Source organism: Sciurus carolinensis, chromosome 4 (assembly GCF_902686445.1).
Source record: "Sciurus carolinensis chromosome 4, mSciCar1.2, whole genome shotgun sequence".
NCBI classification, from domain to species: Eukaryota; Metazoa; Chordata; class Mammalia; order Rodentia; family Sciuridae; genus Sciurus; species Sciurus carolinensis.
In genome coordinates this window covers 125,571,288-125,592,404 of record NC_062216.1, presented here as the reverse complement: position 1 = coordinate 125,592,404, position 21,117 = coordinate 125,571,288, and the positions used below count along the sequence as shown (strand labels likewise).

Below are 21,117 nucleotides of genomic sequence, written 5' to 3'. Positions count from 1 at the left end.
TATATTTTAACCACTGTATTCATAGTATGTGTCTGATATGCACAAAAGGGTTCATATCAAATATTTGTTGGATGATTGAAATACAGACAACTTAAAAAGAGTGTGGTCCCTGTGTTTCATCAAAATTGAGAGTAGATATTTACTGTTCCCTGGAAGAACCTCCAAAGGCACTAAGAGATGTGAAAAGATTTAAGTAAGCAATTTGCATTCATATTTTGATGTTCTTCTTTATTCTGTCTTCCCTTCCTTCCTTTCCCCTACCTTCCTCTCTAGTCCTTTCTTCCCTTCCCCCACCCCTTTCCCTTTCCTTTCCTCCCCTTCCTTTAAAGAAGCATTCACCCAGTTGTAGATGGAAGCCTCAGGGAGCCTGAATCCCAGAGTGCAACATGGCAGGGTTTCAATGACTCCTTTGCCAACACCAACAGTTGATTTCTTGCCCAAGTTGTCATTAGCAGTTGTGTGATCTGGAAACACTACAGCTCCGGAATCTAGCAGTGAATGTTAGTCTAGAGATTCAACTGAAGAACAGTGGGAGACTCCCACAGAAGGAACACTTGTACACAAGCAACAAGTTATTTCTCTTCAGTTCTTTGAAGATTGGAGAATTCTGGGATGGGATTATTAAGTGACCTCTATCACCCTGTCTCCATCATCCTGTTTTAGAAGACCCTTGTTTTAGTAAAGTAACAAATGCTAGTCTTCATGGTAAAGATCCCTAATTGTGTGACTTTTTAATTTAATCTGCTGTGGTATCTTGCCTGGTTGGAAGCTCAGGGTTCTATAGATCATTTGAGGACCCCTAACTCTTTAATTTCAGTTTTTGCTACTGATTGGGAAGGTAAATCTGTTGGATACTCAGCACCTAACCGGTACCATATTCCATATCTTCCACAGAGCCTGAAACTTGTAGGTACTGGTAAAAAGGAGATTCTTTTAGATGCCTGTAAGTGTGGCATCAGATAAGCCACACTGATCATATCTTTGAATAGCAGAATATTAAGACTAGATTTTCAGTTCAATGGAGACATCATTCAAGCATATTTAAGTTTGTGGCTCTTAAGAATTTATTTAAAAAAAAAAAAAAGACTAAGCCAGTCATGGTCTTTCAGACAGTGGGAAAGAGTAGTTATCATTAATTTACCAGAATTGGCTCTAGTACAAAAGCAGTGTTTCAGCTGCATTCATGTAAAAGCACACCAGCCTTTCTCTCCCACTCCTGGGTGCATCCACTGTGAGTTACTGCTTCTTATGACTCCTTTGAAGTTTTGCTACAGATTGGATCTGAGACATCTTACCCAGTGGAGACCTGTTTTGGATGACTGTTGGATCTCTTATTTCTCAAAGGTGATTTCCTTAGCTTTCATGCTTCTGATGAGTCCCTTAAAAGATAGTTTGTGCTGAGTGGTACATTCTCCTTGTGGAATCTGCTTCACTGAAGTCTTACTATCCAAACAAAAGCAGAGCAAAAGCCTTTCCAGCAGAATTCCTACACTTGGGAGGGCATATGAGAGCCTAAAATAGGTTTTAGTCTAGTTTGCAATCAAGCTGAAGAAATCATTTGGCAGAAATATTAAATATGCCACCTGTGAAAAAAGTAAAAATTAATTTAATTTTCATAGTTTATGTAGTTCAGATGTTCCAACATGTAGATGCTTTTTGAACACCTTACCCAAGATATAGCTTCATTAGTTATAGATTATAAAACTCAATCCATGGCACTGTAGATAATCTAAAATTGCAGATAGGGTAATATTGAAATCATTCACAACACTTAAAGCTAAGTAAGTGGAACGACACATGAAAATGTACCTAATGATACAGGAGAAGCTGTCCAGTTCCTTCTCCTCCCCTCCCTTCCCTCTGTTATAACTTTACCTTAGGGACAACCTCACTGCATCTTACATAGAAGCAAACATGAGTTTTAAGTTCTGGGGCATATAAATAAGTAATTTAAGTTTTTGTCTTTCGCTTTCTCTGGCCAAGGAAAGAAGTAATTTTTCACTTCAACTAGAAACTAATTAGGCATTATAGATGTCATCAGTGTGCCCTGGTATTAACCCAAGAAAAAGCCAAGAATGAGAGAACTAATATTAATTTGTGCAGTTTGTATCTGCCAAGCTTTGTGCAAGGCACTTTATACATTTTATTAACTTTCTCAAAGCAACTGTATGACACAGCACATTATTATCCTTACAGATGAAGTAGCTGTGATTTAAAGAGGTTAATTATCCAAGGTGACACAAATCACATGATGTTATACCCAGGATTAAATCCCAATGGACTTCACAGATCTGATATTGTACCCACAGCAGATTAAGAGAAATTATAGCAGATGTAGAAAATAATAAATGTTTTAAATATAGATGAACATTTTGAAGGTGGAAGAATAAGTAATGGAATGCATCCTTATATTTTCTAAACTTAAGATTCTGAATTTGAAGTGTAAGACTCAGTTAATATTTTTTCAATAATAGAAGTCTTGCAAAGAGCATTTAAAAATAAAAGTGGAATCTTACCATTTAAAATATAGTAATTTAGGTCTAAGTGAATTATTGAGCATTGCCCCCCCCCAAATCCTAGAACATCAAATATTTAACATTAAGTGCCTAAGGAAGTTCTGAGTAAGAAGGAAGAAAGTGAGACAATGAATTAATTATCTACTGAAGTTTAATCATTTGGGCATTTTTATTGATTCAGATTATGGTAAAGCTACTCAGACTAAAAGGAGTGAGGTATAATTTTCCTGGAATCCTCTTACCTCTTTTTTCTTTACCCTGCTAATATCTCAGACGTACCCAGAGATGTCTTCACAGATTCCCAGGCACCACCTGCAGCCCAGGTTTCCATAAAATGAATCAGAATTTTTAGAATCCAGCTTGCCTCAGAAAACAGGAGAAGAATAAGTAGCCTAGGAAAAGAAACACAGGGGTACTCTAAAATAAGGCCTCTGTTTACTTCTTAGCACAGTAAAGATATCTGGAGTGTTCCTTCAGTGTCATCATTAAAATAAGAGTTCTATAATGAAGATTTTAAAAGGAGACAATCTATTACCTCTTGTCCTTTGGCAAAGGCTCTTGCTTTCCTCAATTCTATGGGCATGTGCAAAATGTACATTGTATTTGTCCATTTTGTTACTATTATTAAATACCTGACATAGGCTACTTTAATCATAAATAAAAGAGGTTTATTTGCCTCACAGTTTTAGAGGCTTGGATTTATAATCCAAGATCAGTCAGCCCATTGACTTGGCCTTCAGGGGGCGGGGGAGTCATCATGGTGGGTAACAACATGGGAGAAGTGTATGTGGGAGTAAGAATCACATTACCAGACAAGGAGCCAGAGAACTACGCATGGGTTAGGCTCACTCTGAAAATTTGCTGTCTTAAGAACTCACTTCAAAAGACCAGCATTTCCTACAAGGGCAACACTCTTAATGACCTCAGGACCTTTCACTAGTCCCACCCCTTAAAGGTTCTATCACTTCCCACATTGCCATACTAGTTACCAAGCTTCCAACACATGAACCTTTGAGGGACAAACCACATCCAAACAGTAGCACATGTAGTTGACTCCATAGATCCTCATGGTCCCCAAAGAATTAGTCAGGTCTTCTTTGTGTTGTGTATATAGATTTAGGAGAGTGTCTTACTCTGATACTTTGAAATGAGGAGTTCCTCAATGTCTGTCAGTGTAAGTATATCCCATAGTGGCAGAGATTGCTTTTATCACTTTCAAACACACTTCTTGTCTAAAATGTGGTCAAGAAACAGATGCCTAGAGAAGACCTATCTCACAAATCAGGTGAAAATATTATGTCACATTCTTCTAAAGACATCTAAGGCTCTGTGGAGATGATGATCTGAAAAATAATTGAATCAGCACCATTTACTAGGACATTTTGCAATTCTGGGAGGCCCTCAGGACCCTCCTTATGAACTCAACATGAGCACTCATGATAGGACAACTTACTACCAGCCAAACCTTACAACCTACAGCAGTCATTTCCACCCCTCACTGCACAGTGGAATCACCTACAAAGCATTTAAAATGTTAAGGCCCATCTCAGAGGGGTTTTGTGAGCATGAGATGTTATATGTGAAAGCACTTTGTAAAATTGTAACTCTCCATAATAATATAAGGAATAATAAATACTAATCTTTAATTTTTCATCCATCATTCTAACCTGTCTTAATTCCTTTAGTTCTGATATCTAACTTATTTGCTATTCCTTCCAGCTATATGTCAGATTTTTCTAATTGGAGATATTATTTCTGATTAATAGGTATTTATTGAGGTTCCGTTAGATGTAAGACTCTGGATTGTACACTTACTTTTCCTGTCCAGTGGTCACAGTGGTCCAAGCCACAGGGCTGTCTTAGCACTTTTGCTCTGTGGATACTCTGGTAGGATTCACTTTGTTTCCATACTGTTTGTTTTAATGCATAATGATCAAGCTGCTGTTTCTTTTCTTAATCTAGCCATATCTTTAAACCTATGCATTTGCCCAGTATTGATTCATTTTTTAATATTATGTCTACCTCCTATAAAAACCTGAGGATCAAGATGCCTTCAATATATTTTTTGATAACTTCCAAGTAAACTGGCTTTAGAATACCTGAGTAGCTGGTATTTATTTGTCTTATTTCAGATCTGGTTCTTAGAGAACTAGGAGATGCTATTTTTTTTTTAACTGTAATCATATAGCCAAGTCTAGCGCAGGATGCCAGGGAGAACTTGCATCTTGCTATTGAGCCATTAACGCCCCCTGACTGACAGTTCCTTTCCAGTTTTGGGAGGTTGAGTCCTGAGTAGTAACAATTCTTTTTCAAGCTGCCAGGCACTTACTCCTACTCAAGCAGTTTCTCTGCTTCAGCAGAACCTGATGGAGAATCATTCCATTTTCTGTGTGGATCACTTATCTAGCCCAGAAAAACCTGACAGTAACTAATTTTAGACTGAGAAGGAATCGGAGAATGATGACATAAAATAGGCAGTAGCCATGTGTAATGTGCCAAGTCTTTATAGCAGACAGGGCAAAGGATTTTTCACTTAGGTGGTAAATAGTTTCACTTTCCTTGGGTATTCCTCACTTACGTGACAGATTGATTTGACTATTCACCCTTTTCAAATCAAATGAAGACTTAAACTTTGAGTTTCCCGAAAGATTGTTCTTGATAAAATTAGGCCCTCTTTCCAAAATCTTCACTTCAGTACCGACAATGGAAATGGAAGGTTCTAGAGCTTGTGCAGTAAGGACATGGTGGTGTCTGAAAGTCTGCGCCAACTCACTATGCTGAGCTCAGAAAATCAGTGGAAGTATATCACATAGTGGCATAGCATGCTTTTATTACTTTCAAAAATACAATTCCTATCTAAAACGTGATCAAGAAAATTAAGAAATTTTGTAACTGACCTTTTCCTACCCTCCATTTTAAAAATTTTAAATTTCTTTAATATTTAGATACATTAAGACCCTAGGAATTGAAGAGAGTTTGGTTAGTGCTCCACAAAGCATGTTTAAATATCTATAAAAACTATGTCACTGTATCAAATTTAATACTGAAATCTTTCAGTATAAATCCTTGTGTGATTATTTCATATATTACTATTCTCTTGGCAGGAACTTCCAACTCCCTGTCTTATCTAGTTGCTGCACTCTAGTTTGTCCTGAACTAAATACAGAGTCAAGAAAAATCAAGATTATCTTAGAACAACAACAGAACCAGAGAACTTACATTGTCAGATAGCAAGATCCATTAAGAAGGTAAAATAATTAAGATAGTATAGTTCCAGCAGAAGAAGGACAAACAGAGCAGAGGGTCCAGAAATAGATATGTGTATATTTTGTCACCTGATTTATGGTACAGGTGACATTGCAATGCAATAGAAATAATGGTCTCTTCTAAAAATTACGATGTGTAAGTTATATTCATGTGGAGAAGATTCACCTTGACCCTACTTCACACAATACATAGAAATCAACTCCACAGGGATTCCCAATCTAAAAAGAAGTTAAATAATAAAGACTGTAGGAAAAGTATAGGAGACCATTATAGTTTTAAACTAAGTAAAAATTTCTTAAACACAACTCAAAATATAACTATAATAAAGTGAATAACTTCTCTTTGTCAAAAGATACCAATAAAAGACTGAAATGGTAAGCCTTAGAAGGAGAAAATATATTTGCAAACCACATATCCAACAATGACTCATAGCAGACTATGTTTTTTAAATTCTCACAAAGCAATATGCCAAACAACTTAATAGAAAACCGGGGAAAATTCTTAGACAATCTACCAACAATGATATTCAAATGACCAATAAGTATATAAAAAACCGCTCAACTACCTTAGTCATCTGGGAAATGCAAACTGAAAAATGACCGTGAAATGCCACTACTCGCTCAGCTGAATGGCTCCAGTGGAAAAGCCCCACCATAGCCAGAGGTGGCAACACATGGAACAACTAGAAATCTCATTCCCTGCTAGAGGGAAGATAAATTCATACAAATTCTTTTGGAAAACTCTGACAGTATCTTTAGAAGCAGAAAATATTCCTACCCTATGACCCAGTCAATCCACTTCCACTTACAGCTCCCACAAAAATGCATACCCGTGTTGACCAAAAGACCTACTAGCATATCCTGGCAAAAATATCCATAATAGCCAAAAACCAGAAAATACCTAAATAGTAAATAAATAGTGCATAATTGCCCCCATGCAATACCATACAGCAATGAGAATAAACTAAAACTACCCCAACGATATGCATGAATTTCACAAATGTAATATTGAGCAAAAGAAGCCAAGCTAAGTAGTTTTTGAACTACTGGTGTCAGCAGCCTAACCTATTCTAAGTCAGGCTAATGGTTAGCCTTGAGTGGGGGGATGGTTTAAAGGAGTACATAGTGCTGAATTTGATGTTGAAGTTCTATTTCTAGGTCTGGGAATGGTTACACAGCTGTGTTCAGTTTTATCAAATTTTAATTTATGATTTTATGCATTTTCTGTGTTTCTACATTTCAATTAAAATTTTTTAAAAATACTATAAACTAACAAGCAATATACCAAAAAAAATGTGAAATGGGGGATCAGGTTATTCCAAAGTTAATGAAATTACTGGGATGAGCCTGTTGCAGAGAATGGGGGTCAGTCACTAATCATGCTGTATAAAACTCAAATGTGCTATGAGTTTCACTTGCTTTGACTCTTACAATACAATAAATGTTCCTGTTGTCTCCTTTAACAAGCTTGAAAAGCTAGGATTTAAGATAAAGCTCATTCGAGCCTGAAGATGCACTTCAGCCTAAGTATTTGTTAAATACTACATTTTAATAGACAAAAATAAAAGAAATTAGCAATTAAAATTTTATTGGAGTTTTGCTTATCTGAAAAGGCTAAAAATTATTAGAAGCATTACTTAATATGATAGCTTTAATAAAAGTATTTTTGACTAACAGTAAGTTGAAAAGTCCCCAATAGGTACTTTTTATCTGTAGGAATACAAGGTAGACAAAGCTGATTTACCACGTACAGTCTTTCTGCTACCCCCAGGAGGTTCTAATCAAGCCTTACACTCATTGAAATGCAGGGCTTAGAAGTGGGAAAACTGATTAACAAAATAAAAAATCCAGAGTGTTTCCCATGCAAACAGTCATCAGTGTATCTCATGTAATTATGTAGCCCATAAATCAACACAGCGTGCAAGGGTTTTACTTTTGGAGTAAATATCTTAATGACTGAGATGCCTTTAGCCATGAATAATTTATATCTGCATGATCCATGTTTTTCAACTGTGCTCCATTTCAGCTGGATGAACTAATCATCTATTTAGGAATGGGCTTTTGATTATTTCTTCCTGACTTTTCTTCTATTTATTTTTCTCATTTTGACACACTCCATTTTTTTCCTCTTGCACCTTCTTAACTAAGAGTGTCTCATTTATCCACTTATATTTATTTTTTCCCAGCTTCTTATTAGACATGTTGGAATCAAGTCAGAGCTTTGGACTCCTAGCCACCATAATGCTCTCTGTGCATGGAATTGTGTGACAGAGAGGGAAATAGGCTGAGCCCCACAAGGTAGTATGAGCTTCTCAAGTTGTTGTGGGGAAACATTTATTATGAAAAGCAATTGCCAGACAAGGCTAATGATCAATTAAACGTTAACATTTGTAGATTCCCTTCTGTGAGGCAGAAAGTAACTGCCATGTGGGTATTGCTGGAAAATCGTTCTTGCTAAAATAGTTTTGTGGATTACCTAGGGCCCATTAAAATAAAGTCAACTGAGAAACATTCAGATTAAATTCTATCTCATCTAATAAGCTCTTGCCAACCATGCCAGCTCATCTTGCTCAACTATCTCTGCCATTTGTTTGATGCTTGCCATTCTTAGTTGGTAATAACAACTGTCTTTCTATAAACCTTATGGATAGGTAGCATTAGCCACCTTCTGTGGATCTTCTGACATACTCAAGTAATATTCCTAGAAACCTTGATATCATATCCTAGTAGATAATCCATTTTTTTAATGAGCACTTTGACCATACTTATTAAAAATTTTACTGAGCAGGGCAGGGAAGGAATGGGAAGGCTTTCAAAAACTATGGATCTTACAGTTAAAAGGACAAAATGTAACTAGAATGTTCATGACATTCAACAGAATATATTTTTATAGTAGAATCCAGGAGTTTTACATACACACACACACACACACACACACACACACAAACCTTCTTGGCATGGGATTCCAAAGAGTTTCTAGAAGGAAGGGATAATAAATTTTCATCTTTGAATCCCAATACCATCTGATGTGCCTGACATATAGTTGGCACTCAATAAATGTATTCTTTAAATTCATGTTGTTGCATGAATGACAACATAACCTGCAGTCTTAGAAAGGCCATTTTTGTGGGGCTATGGACTGGGTGGCCTTCTACTCTGGCAAGAATCTGCTTAGGCTTCTCCAGCCTTCTTGTAGTATATTATGCTGCCACTGATTCATCTAATGTCCAAAGTGTATGGATCTGGTTCTAGTCACCTATATAAAATGCTATAATACCAGAGCCTAATCATGGGGGACCTTCTGGAATTGTCTAATACCTAGCTACTGTTAGAAACCTAAGTGAATCTCTAGTAATAAGAGAAATGCAAATCAAAACTACCCTAAGATTCCATCTCACCCCAATTAGAATGGCGATTATCAAGAATACTAGCAATAATAGGTGTTGGCGAGGATATGGGGAAAAAGGTACACTCATACATTGCTGGTGGGGTTGCAAATTAGTGCAGCACTCTGGAAAGCAGTGTGGAGATTCCTTAGAAAACTTGGAATGGAACCACCATTTGACCCAGCTATTCCACTCCTAGATCTATACCCAAAGGACTTAAAATCAGCATACTACAGAGATACAGCCACATCAATGTTCATAGCTGCTCAATTCACAATAGCCAGATTGTGGAACCAACCTAGATGCCCTTCAATGGATGAATGGATAAAGAAACTGTGGTATATATATATATATATACACACACAATAGAATATTACTCAGCTATAAAGAATAATAAAATCATGGCATCTGCAAGCAAATGGATGAAATTGGAGAATATCATGCTAAGTGAGATAAGCCAATCTCAAAAAAACAAAGGGCAAATGATCTCACTGATAAGCGGATGATGATACACAATGGGGGTGGAGGGAGGCAAGAATGGAGGAAGGAGGGACTGTATAGAGGGAAAAGAGGAGTGGGAGGGGTGGGGGGAAGGGAAAAATAACAGAATGAATCAAACACCATTATCCTATGTAAATGTATGATTACACAAATGGTACGCCTCTACTTCATGTACAACCAGAGAAACAAGTTGTACCCCATTTGTTTATGATATAAATCGAACAATTAAAAAAAAAGAAACCTAAGTGAGAGAAAAGATTAATATCTAGCAAAGATTTCTAGAGAGATATTCAGCAGGTCTACTCTAGGATGTGTCTTTAAAGTTGACCAACACATCAGCTTGTCCCGTTCTATAGACACCATCACTGAATTGCTTTCTACTCTTGTGCCTCAACTATGATCCAGGAACAACCATTGGAACCACCTCTGCATCCTGGTATGAAAATGTGGTGAGGACGTTAGCCATTATCCTTTACCAATATCTATGTGTAAAACCCCACAGAGGACATATTTTTTAGAGTTCCTCGCTAGAAGGATCTTTATTTCCGCCATAGGAACTGATAGACTTTCTCCTTCCCCAAAGTGGGAACTACATAATTGAACATGTTTCTTTTATTGTCTTGGTTGCCTGGAAGTTCAGAGTCATTTCTTTTTATTGAAGCAAAATTCTTATAGTATACTAACCATTGTCAAGTTTACAATTCAAAGGCATTTAGTACATTTACAATATTGGGTAGACGTCACCTCTGTCTAGTTTCAAAACATTTTTATTATCCCAAAAGGAAAACTTATACCCATTAAGTAGTCATTTCCCCTCTCCCCCAGTTTCTGGCAGCTACTAATACACTTTCTGTATCTACAGATTTACTTAAGGTTCAGAGTAATTCTTGTAGTTCAGTTGAAGCACCTGTAATTAACCCTTGTGGATAAGGCATTTATGGGCTTTTCTTGTTCCTGGGCAATTCTTTATATTACATATTTTGCTTAAAGCAAGAAGATCCAAGATGTATGTGGAAAGATAACTTGCTTCCAGTTATGTTTGGCTAACACAAAATCATGGCTGCAGATCAGCTGAAGGGAGGGCAATGTTGTCGAGTATTTTCCCTGGCTTCTTCCCTGTGAATTCCCTGGGATTGGCTGCATCCCTTGACTGAAGGTCCCAGCTCATGTCAGGTAGCCCTTGCTACTTAGTCCTTTCTGAATCCCCATTCCACTAACATGTCTGTTCTTTGCCTTTCCAGGCTTAGTAGTGTCTGGTGCCCTATGGCTTCTAGCCCCAGAGAACTGTACTATTCCTTGTAGTTTCCCTGTTACCATTCCACTCCTTTCTAAATAGTTCCCTTACTAAATTCACCTCATATTGTCTTGATTTGAATATGTCGTCTGTTTCTTGCCAGGACCCTGACTTAAACAAGCATTCTCCATCCCCTGGTTGTGTTCAGCTGTTAGTCAACATGACTTGCTTAGAGTCCTCTGCAGATAACCTGGCTCGGTAGATTCTCCTGAGGTCAGGCAATGCCCTCACTCCGCCTTCCAGTGCCTTCACGTCTCTTCATGATTTTAAGATGCAGGTCCTCCACGCCAATCCCTGAGTGATTTCGGCCTCTTTTAAGAGCTCAATATCCTGAAGATGTGGTATTTACTTATCTTTTTCCAGATGTGTTAGTGTCCCTATATGGAGGAAGAATGACTAATTAGTTCATTTTTCATCTGGAAGAAGGTGGGGCTACCTTTCCTTCAAAGCCCTTTGTGCTAATGCTTGAGCTATCCAATAAATTCAAGTAGTTCACAATCTGAAGTTATGATGAATTAGAGGGAGTTCTTTATGTAGGATTAGAAGTTAGACAAAATAAAACATATCCCTCCATACACCAATGTCATCAAGGTACATATATGCATCCTGTTGCAAGAACAGTCATTGAAAGGGTTTAAGCATGGAATTAACATGATCCCAAATACTCTGAGAACTGTATCAAGCAAAAGAACATGACTTAAATTTTTGTATGAATATCATTAACATAGAGGCTTGAAGAACATAATAGGTGTTCATTCTTTAACTCATTGCATTAACAAATATCACTGGGCACCTATTCTGTTTAGACATTGTGGAGCATCACAGTCATGAGCAGAACATACACAATCCCTGCTGCGTGAGCTTACATTTTTAATCAAGGAACAATTAACTGACAGCTAGTTACAGAATTAATTATCAAATTGCATGTATTATGAGTGCTATAACGGAAAAGTACAGGTCTTATGAAAGTTTATAATAGGCAGGTTATTGTGGTTTTCACTTCAAGGCAGGAATCCCTGAGGATGTGACATTTGAGCAGAACCGTGGTGATGAAGCATGTGAAGGAGGGCACGGGGGAAGAGCTGGAACATTCTGGGTGGAGAGAATAGTATATATAAAGAACTCGAGGCAGAAGTGCCCATGGCATTTGTGCATGTTTGTGTGGGGGGGGGGGTGTGTTACTGTGGATGGAACCCAGGGGTGCTCAACCACTGAGCTACATCTGTAGACCTTTTATTTTGAGACAGAGTCTCTCTAAGTGTCTCAGGATGACCTTGAGCTTGCAATCCTCCTGTCTCAGCCTCCTGAGTAGCTGGAATTACAGGCATATGCCACCACACCTGGCTTATAGAATTTCTGAAGAATCAAAAGAGGAGTAGGGACCTAGAGCTGAGAGGACAACAGAATGGAGGAAAACAGAACTGATAGGAGAAGCAGGAACCAGAGCATGAAGGTCCTTATAGACCACATTAGAACTTTCACCCTGTTGCCAGGACAGCTGTTGAAATGTTTAAGCATGGCATTAGCATGGTGGAATAGTCGTCACTTTTTAAAACACCACTCTGGACTGGGAAAAGGTAGAGGGCATGAGAGGATGTTGAGATAAAAAACAGTGGTTACTTGGGCTAAAATAGTGATCATCGAGTTGGAATCTAAAAATGAAGAAAGCAGTTAGGAAGTAGAATCAAAAGGAATGAGTGGGAATGAAAGAAAAAATGGAGTTGGGAGTGGCTCTGGAGCTTCTGGTTTGCACGATGAGGGACAATGTGGGCTGTTAACACAGAAGGGAACTGGGAGAAGCAGCAATGGGATGGGTGAACTTGCCCTTCAGTTGAACGTGGGTCTGTCCTGCCTATCAAACCAAAAAATTGTTCCAGTGGCAGTGGGAGTTCAGAGGCAGATGTGTGCTGGACACAGATTCTACCATGATCAGGGCGAGTGGAACTGCAGGCTCCTGAGGATGATCCTTATATGAGATAAGCACCCTCCCCTCCTCACCACGTTTTTCTAATTAAAACCTCTATGATATAATCTTGTTAGAAAGTTGTTGTGTCCTGGAAACTCCTGAATGTGAAAATTTTATATTATTATATAAATATAATCTTTATATAAAGATTTGGGACCATCCTTCCAGTCAGTATTTTTTTTTCTTGGGGAGGGGTGGGTACCAGGGAATGAACTCAGGGGCACTCGACCACTGAGCCACATCCCCAGCCCTATTTTGTATTTTATTTAGAGACAGGGTCTTACTGAGTTGCTTAGTGCCTTGCCTTTGCTGAAGCTGGCTTTGAACTCTCCATCCTCCCACCTCAGCCTCCAGGGTCACTTGGATTACAGGAGTGTGCCACCATGCCCAGCTCAAATCAGTCTTTAAGGGATGTTATTGCAGTCATCAAAATTTTAAAAATTTTTAAGTTTTTCATGCCGCCTTCATAAACATCAGTTGTCTAAAATCACTTTTTTATCTAGCACGTCACCTCTTCTGTTCATTAGCAGGATTGGGGGTTTCCATTCTAGCTGCTGTGTATTTTATGCAGGTGATTAGCCTTCCTTAATTTTCTCCGACTAGCCTGTCATCACCACTGTTTCTTTGCGGACTCACTGAGTCAGATACCTCCTCATCTTATACATGAAGAGATGAGGTAAAAGGAGATGATGTCAAGCTGGTGGTAGAGAAAGGACTTCCTCCAGCCCCCCAGTCCTAAGCCGCACTGCCTCTTCCCTCAACCATGACTTCAAATCTTTCTTGTCTCAGAATTTTGAAGTTTTCTACTTTAAAATTTAAAAGACTCATGAATTGCACATTCTCTTCCCCCAAATGCACTTGTTCCTTTAAAGCCTAAATAAGAAAAATACTACTCAATAAAGGACTGCTGCTCCAGCTTCCAGTCACTGAGGCACGGCAGAGCAGCTGTGGGTGACTTCCCTCCCCTCTGACTGTACAGTGCAAAGGTCTGGTTCCCTAATCCTCAACTTCCTGGTATCCCTGTTCCTCATTTCTTTCCAAAAGAAAAATTTAATATTAATTCTTCACTCTAATTGGAGCATGAGAATCATACAAGAATACAAGTTTCCGTACTTAGACACAATGGTAGGCCAGGAAAAAAATAATAATTTTAGAATTTATATTTAAACAATTTTTGAATATCCTAATAACCTCTTTTGAAACTCTGATATTTCACCATGATACAGGATGACTCTCTTACCCATAATGCTTGGGACCACTAGGGTCTTAGGTTTGGGATTGATTTTAGATTCTGGAATATTCGCATATACTTAATGAGAGATATCAGGGATAGTATCCAAAAATAAACATAAAATTCATTATGTTTCATATATACTGTATACATTATACATATAACTCGATGTTATTGTGACATCAAGCATAAAGATTAAGAGATTAAGGTATAAGTAACATGGAAGCTATTATTCTCATCTGTTAAGCAAAATAAATTTATCTTCGGACATGACAAAACCAAGAGAAAAAGCATAAGTGATTGTCATCCCACAAACCTACCTATTAAAATCCAATAAGACTATAGGAAATTGAGAAATAAAAGTTTCTCATCCTAAAGTCCTAGAAAGATAATATGATAAAGGGCCCTAAATAGTCAGAGTGTTGTGCTGGATTTGACCAGAGCAGGAATAGCGGTTGCTAGGGAGCATGCTCAAGGAACAAGACAACTTTGGAGTGGAACTAGAGGCATGGACACTGACTCAGCAGCAGATCTTTGTTGTTAGAATTGAGGGGTGGGCAGAATCAACCACCCTAGTGAGGTGGTATTGAGCAGAATTCTCAACTGGGGTCGGAGGGGACAATGAGCTATATGAGGTTCAATCCACTGCTGCATATAGCATGGGGGCCGCTCATTAAAAACTCCAAGGTGAAAGTAAGGGGGGCCCTGGGTAGCATCATGACCAAGTGAATATCTGAACAGAAACAATTCTGGAAATGAAGGACAAGGGGAGAGAAAAGGAGGATATTGTCAAGAGCCCTAGAATGATATCAGGGAGACCAGGGGAATTAATATAGCAAGCTGAGTCAAACTAGACAGTAGTAGCCCCCAAAGAGTTAGGAATATGGGCAAATTAACCATGGGCTCTGGGGTAAATATCTATGACACCTGAGAACCAAAAAGGCACACTTGGTAGACTAAGACTGCTGGCTCCTCCTGTCATTAATGAGACTCTGCCCTGGAATTGACAGGAAGATTCAAGGCCTAATGTTCTCTTCACCATTTTTCAATACTAAGTTTTTTGGTTATTAATGATCGTTTAGGAAACGTGATATCTATAAGAATTCTTAGTGCAGGAATATGATGCATGTTGTTGGCATGGATGTTCTCATTTTACCTTATTTAAGAAATATCTCATTTCACTCAAACTGAAAATGGCTTTCTCACATGAACCCTTCAGCTTTATGAATAAGTACAAACCCCTGAACTTCAGTCATAGAAGCACTGGTTTCTCAGTTCACTGTTCTGAGTGGTGTCTTGATGAAGATACACTTGTGGAACAACAAAAGTGATTGATCAAGTCTCAAACAAGAGAGCAGCAGAAAATCAGAAAAATATTACAGACCAGCATGCAGTCGTAAAAACTGAGATGACTCAAATGTTGGATGTCATAATATATCAATAATCTTTTATGTGCATAGCGAAGTGCTTTAAGTATACATTGACACAATTATAATAAGCAGCATGGAAAAGTACTGCTTATAGGTAAGTAGTCAGGCTTAGAAAGTTTTAGCAACTTGTCTAAGGAATCATGACCCAAATATTGTGAAAATAAGAATTAAATGCAGGCATTTAACTTCAGGTCCAGAGCTCTGTCCCTGCCTCTTCTGTGCTTTAAGTGACATCAAGAGTGTTCTCAGGTTCACACGTTCGTTCAACACCTATTCACTGCATACCTATGTGCTAATCACTGTGCCAGGCACTGCAAATGCTGTGATTGACAGGCTATAATCTCTGTCTTCAGAACAAGCTTACAGTCTGGCAGAGGACAGAGGCAAATCCAAACTGGCCATGATGAAACTTTGAGGTGTATGCTAAAAGAGAAAGATTAGAGCAGGTTGCAAGAACACACGTGTAAAACATCTCAGCAACCATGTGTTGGAGAAGTGTCCCACAGGAGTTGTTGCTTATACAGATTTCCCAAGAGTGAGCAGGAGTTGAAGAGTGTTCCAAGCCAAAACTGAAGCATGTGAAGTCACTCCTAAAGGGGAAGTGATCCTAAGTCAGACTCAGGACAGGGAAAGATCCAAAGATTTAAATATGCCACTTAGTTTACCTGTCCCTGCTATTTGACAAATTACAGACATCATCCATCCATTCATTCATCAACCCATCAATCCATCATTCATCTATCCAGCCGTTCATTCTTCTTTCTTCCTTCCTACCTTCCTCCTTTTCTTCCTTCCTCTTTTTTTAATCCATCCTTTCTCCATCAACCCCATCTGTCCATCCATCCACCCTTCCTTCCATCCATCCATTTATTTACAGTAGGTGCCAGATAATTATTGAGTTAATTAGTTAATTTATAAAACATTTATTGAGAGACATTGTATGTGTCTGGCACTGTGCCAAGCAATGTGGAGGACATAAAGATATATAAGGCATTACCCTAGCCAGCAAGATGCTTAAAAGCTAATTGAAGAGATTTACACCAGCACATACAGCTATGATGGAAGCCGATGGAACAGGGGCCCCAAGAGGTACCCTTGGGTCCCCCTGGTTGTGGAGACATTATGTGGAAGAAAACCTGAGTTTCAGTGATAAAATTAACAGGCTGACATCAGACTAAATATTTTCTGTCTTATTTCTGTTTGCTTATTTGTTTTATCTTGTTTTGTTTTGTTTTGTTTAATTCTGAAATTTGTTCTTTGACAGATTCTGTGGCAACAGCATCTGGGCCATTACTAGTTGAAGTTGCCAAAACTCCTGGTGCCAGCCTTGGGGTTGCCCTAACTACCTCGATGTGCTGTAACAAACAGGTCATTGTCATAGACAAAATCAAATCTGCAAGCATTGCAGATAGGTGAGTATCATAAAAAGTGCCTACCTTTCAAAATTGCATATGTATTTTTAAAAATTATACATATATACACACAAGCACACACACACAAATGTAACACACATACACATACACAGTAAAAAGCAGCTCTCTTGTCAGTTTATAAAAGTTTAAGGTAGGAAAACAAGTTAATGTGTGGGACTTAAAAATTTACCCACACTGTTGACCACCCCAGGATGTAGTGTGACTTCATCCAAATGTTTGGAGTGCCCTTTAGCAATAAGAAAAAAAAAAAAGGTCAAGCAAACAAGTAAACAAGTAACTTTTCTTGTTGCGCCCTAGGGTAATTGTCTGTTCCTGATGTAGGGTAGCTGACCTGCTGTTTATTAAGCCCAGAGTAAAGAAGTCACAGGTTTTCCTGAATTGTTATCAATTAAATTCCACTACCATAAATTGTATTCCTTTTTTCCTTAAATAAATAAAATAGCATTTTTAAAAGAATATGATCTTTAAAGACAAGTCTGAGACTACCATAGTAATTAGTCTTGAGTTTACAACTTTCCAGGGTCTCTTAAAACATCATTCATTCCAGTGTCATAGTAAAAATCAAACTTATTTTCCTAATAAATAGTTTAGACTTGTAAAAAGGGCAGGGGAAAAAAGATTGTCTTCCCACCTAATCAGTTCTTGTATAACTCCTGGTAAGAAAGTCCTCATCTCCTGTAGCAGAAGCACTTCAAGTAAATCAACATGGAATAACATTTTAGATGCCAGGGATAACTTGAAATCTTGAGAAGTAGACAACTCACACCAGTCTCCCCTGTGTTTCCAACCCTTTTTTCCACGTGCCCTGGCCCTGTCTGGAAGTCCGCGAGCTACACAGGGTCCTGCAGCAGCCCCCACTGGTGGTCAGTCTACGGCTCCACTGTAGTCGTACCCTAACGTGCAGTCCTTTGTGGCAGCCATTGATCCAGGGGTGTTCTCCAGTCCAATGGTGTAGGATGCTTTAATCATCTCCCTCTGTTTCTTCCCATTCCGCAGGGGGTAACCAGTTTAAGGAGCTGTCCACTTGACTGGTACGTCGGGATGCTGACTGCTGTGTTTGCTTTTCTCCACTCATCCAGTAGCCAGTCCCCTGAGTTCAGCGACACGTAGCAGTAGCCCCGCCCCCAGCTTTCCCCTTGACTCACCAAGCAGGCCTGGTTTTATTACTCACTTGATCCTGAATAATTTCCATTGTCATTGAGAGCTTTTGTACTAATAAATGTTTAACTCCAGAATAACAAAAGAAAGCCCAGTAAGAAAGAAATGGCGATCTGAGAGCTTGTATGAAGGAATTCTGAGGAAGTAGTAATTGAAGCTCCCCAAGTTATTCTCATTCACACATAAAAAAAAGACCCTTTTCCAATTCTGAGAGTCCTGTCTCCAGATTCTTAATGTTAACCAACTTGGGTTTATAGATAGAAAATCGTAGGAGGAAGAAACAGAAAAAGTCAAGGGGAAAATTCTCCCTGCGCTTCACTGTCCTCTTGCTCACTTCACAACATCCAGCATCACCATCCCCAAATAATTTTTTTTAAAGAAGGACAAGAGAAAAAAAATAACATTCCTTTGCATTTTTCTACATTCTCTACAAGACTTTACATTCCTATTCACATCCAAGGTGCTTATAATTTGACAGATGGTATTTCCTATAACACTCAAACTTTTCCTTTTTTTTTTTTTTTTAAGTAAATGAAAACTGTGTGAAACTCTAACTATGAAGGACATGAAAGTCGTATTCCAAAGAGGAAGACGCTTCATGGTACCCAGTGTTTCTCCTTCCCGTAGATGTGGTGCGCTTCACGTGGGGGACCACATCCTGTCCATTGATGGCACCAGCATGGAGTACTGCACGCTGGCGGAAGCGACTCAGTTCCTGGCAAACACTACCGACCTGGTCAAGTTAGAGATCCTTCCCCATCATCAGACCCGCCTGGCTCTGAAGGGACCCGACCACGGTGAGAGGATCCATCTGGATAAATCTCTTTATCTTAGTCTTGGAGTTGTGGCTTCCTCCAGAGAGTTAGAAAGCAGAAAGACACTGAGTTCAATTCTGCCTCTGTCACTTCTTTTCAAAACAACAGGTTATCTTTGCGTACTCCACTTCCTCTTCCAAATCTCTTTTATTTCAAGCAACTTTGTAATTCACTGGAAATCCCAACATTGAAGAAAGAAACACTGTTTGAAATAGAATTTTCAGGCTAGTGCTATTTGATATTTTTAAGAAATTGTCTTGGGTACAAATTGGGTGTGGTAAGGAGGGGAATAATTTGACTTCCATATCAAAGTATTCATATTGAATTTCCAGTCTACATGAAAGATAATAAAGGCAAATAGTAAAACTCGCTTTTTAAAATAAAATACCTAATAATACCAAACTCTTCATGTATTTGGTAGGGAGTCGCAGTGGTAAGAAGGGCTGAGTTCCTATATATTTTGCTATTTACTCCAGTGGTGTTTTTCTTAGGAGAGAGAACAACCTTTCTGATCACACATCTTGATTAGGACAATCAATACTTGACTCCCTTTATTCAATAAAAAGGTTCAGCTGAGGGGGATCTGCATTTTCACTGTCTTAGAGTTCACCATTATGTTTTCAGAGTATTTAAATACCATCTACCCGTGCACTTCCAAAAGAAACTTGGTGCAAGAAAAGGGACTTTGAGCCCCAAATCAAATGAAGTCAGGATCTCCAGTGAGTTCTTTGTCCCAACTCCTCCTGCCTGTTCCTTAAGCCAGTGCTTTCTTTATTTATTCCTTGAAGGAAGGGGTCTCACTAGCATTGGCCTAAAAGGGGGAGAACACATTTCTGTCTATTTAAAGAGAGCACATTTTCTTGAGAATTGAAATTTTGCTTATGCAGAGGTCATTTGTATTATGTGTTTCCCAACTTCTAAAATGTGCTGCACTTCTCTGCAGTGAAAAAAGAAAAAAAAAACTAGATAATTTTCATACCGAATGAGTCAGCTGGATGCAACCTTTTTAATTAAATGGAGCTTAGACAGCCCTGGAGCTAATGAAAATCTCTAGTACAACATTACCCTTATCAGATTTTAATTTTACACATCGGAGTAGAGATATGATGCAGCATAGGCAGGTTAAGAAAAGAAAATCAGCATCATTTGACTAGAGATGCTAAGGAACTATACGAAGGTGAAGTTCATGGCATGCACACCTTTCCTACCAGAAGCCCCAATGGGCCTTTCCTGAAAACAGGCTGAGATGAGAGATCACTAAAATTGCTTCAATTTCTTAGAAGCAAATCTTAACTTGCACTGGATTTGGAGCATACAGTGTAAGAGTGTGCGCTGGGCAGTGCGTGCTAAGCATAGTGTTTTGCTTGCTCCATTCTGTAATCAGAAATGTGTAACAGACTCTCTTAAAATGCTATTGTCTTTTGTGAACTCATTTATTTTACTTTGATTTGTCCTGTACACAAATCATAAATGGCTCAACTAGTTTCCAACTCTTAAAATATCAAGTAGTGTTACCTCCTTGTTAAGACAAATTAAAAAGATGAACATAGATACTAAAATGTGAGGACCCAGAGCACATTTTTTTTCTTTACTGTGGAAAATCTGATATTTATATCCGGAGGCAGGAAGCTGATGGTTTAGTTGACTCCAGCTTATACTTCTGATCCCATCATTGGCTTTTGCCAAAAGTCATTCACCTTCTTTCTTACCTAACATATAGGCATCTCCCCCACACTTAACATCAAAATCAGACTTGCATTTCCAAAAGGAAATAAATGCCAACTCCCAAACTTAATTAAATCATAGTCAAAAAGGAAAAATAGTATAAGAAAATTTTTGTGGTGTTTGCAGTTTTCAAACTTCTGTTTTTGTATTAGTCAAGTTTTATGTAGTTTCAGCCTTTTTTCTACAAGAACGTTCTGGTTATTGTTTCAAGACCTCTGATGCCAAAACAGCGGGTCTCCCATCCCACAGGTAGATGGAGATACATTTCTCAAAGTTTGTTAGCAACAAACCTTTCACCACAGTGTTTTCAGGGCAAGGTAGAAATGGATATAGACTTGGAATAAGAGATTAGTGGTGCCTGTGCTGGTAGAGTCATCCATATTAAAGAAGCTGACA

General features: G+C 38.4%; 1 protein-coding gene across 8 annotated transcripts in view; it reads left to right on the top strand.

Moving 5' to 3' along the window:
- Grip1 (glutamate receptor interacting protein 1) overlaps window positions 1–21,117 on the top strand; it is a 379,314-nt gene that overhangs the window by 260,816 nt on the left and 97,381 nt on the right. For all 8 annotated transcript variants that reach the window (XM_047550564.1, XM_047550567.1, XM_047550566.1 and 5 more), the window contains exons 8-9: window positions 16,855–17,002; window positions 18,809–18,978. In XM_047550564.1, the coding sequence (XP_047406520.1) occupies window positions 16,855–17,002; window positions 18,809–18,978 (318 nt within the window). The remainder of the gene's footprint in view (window positions 1–16,854; window positions 17,003–18,808; window positions 18,979–21,117) is intronic.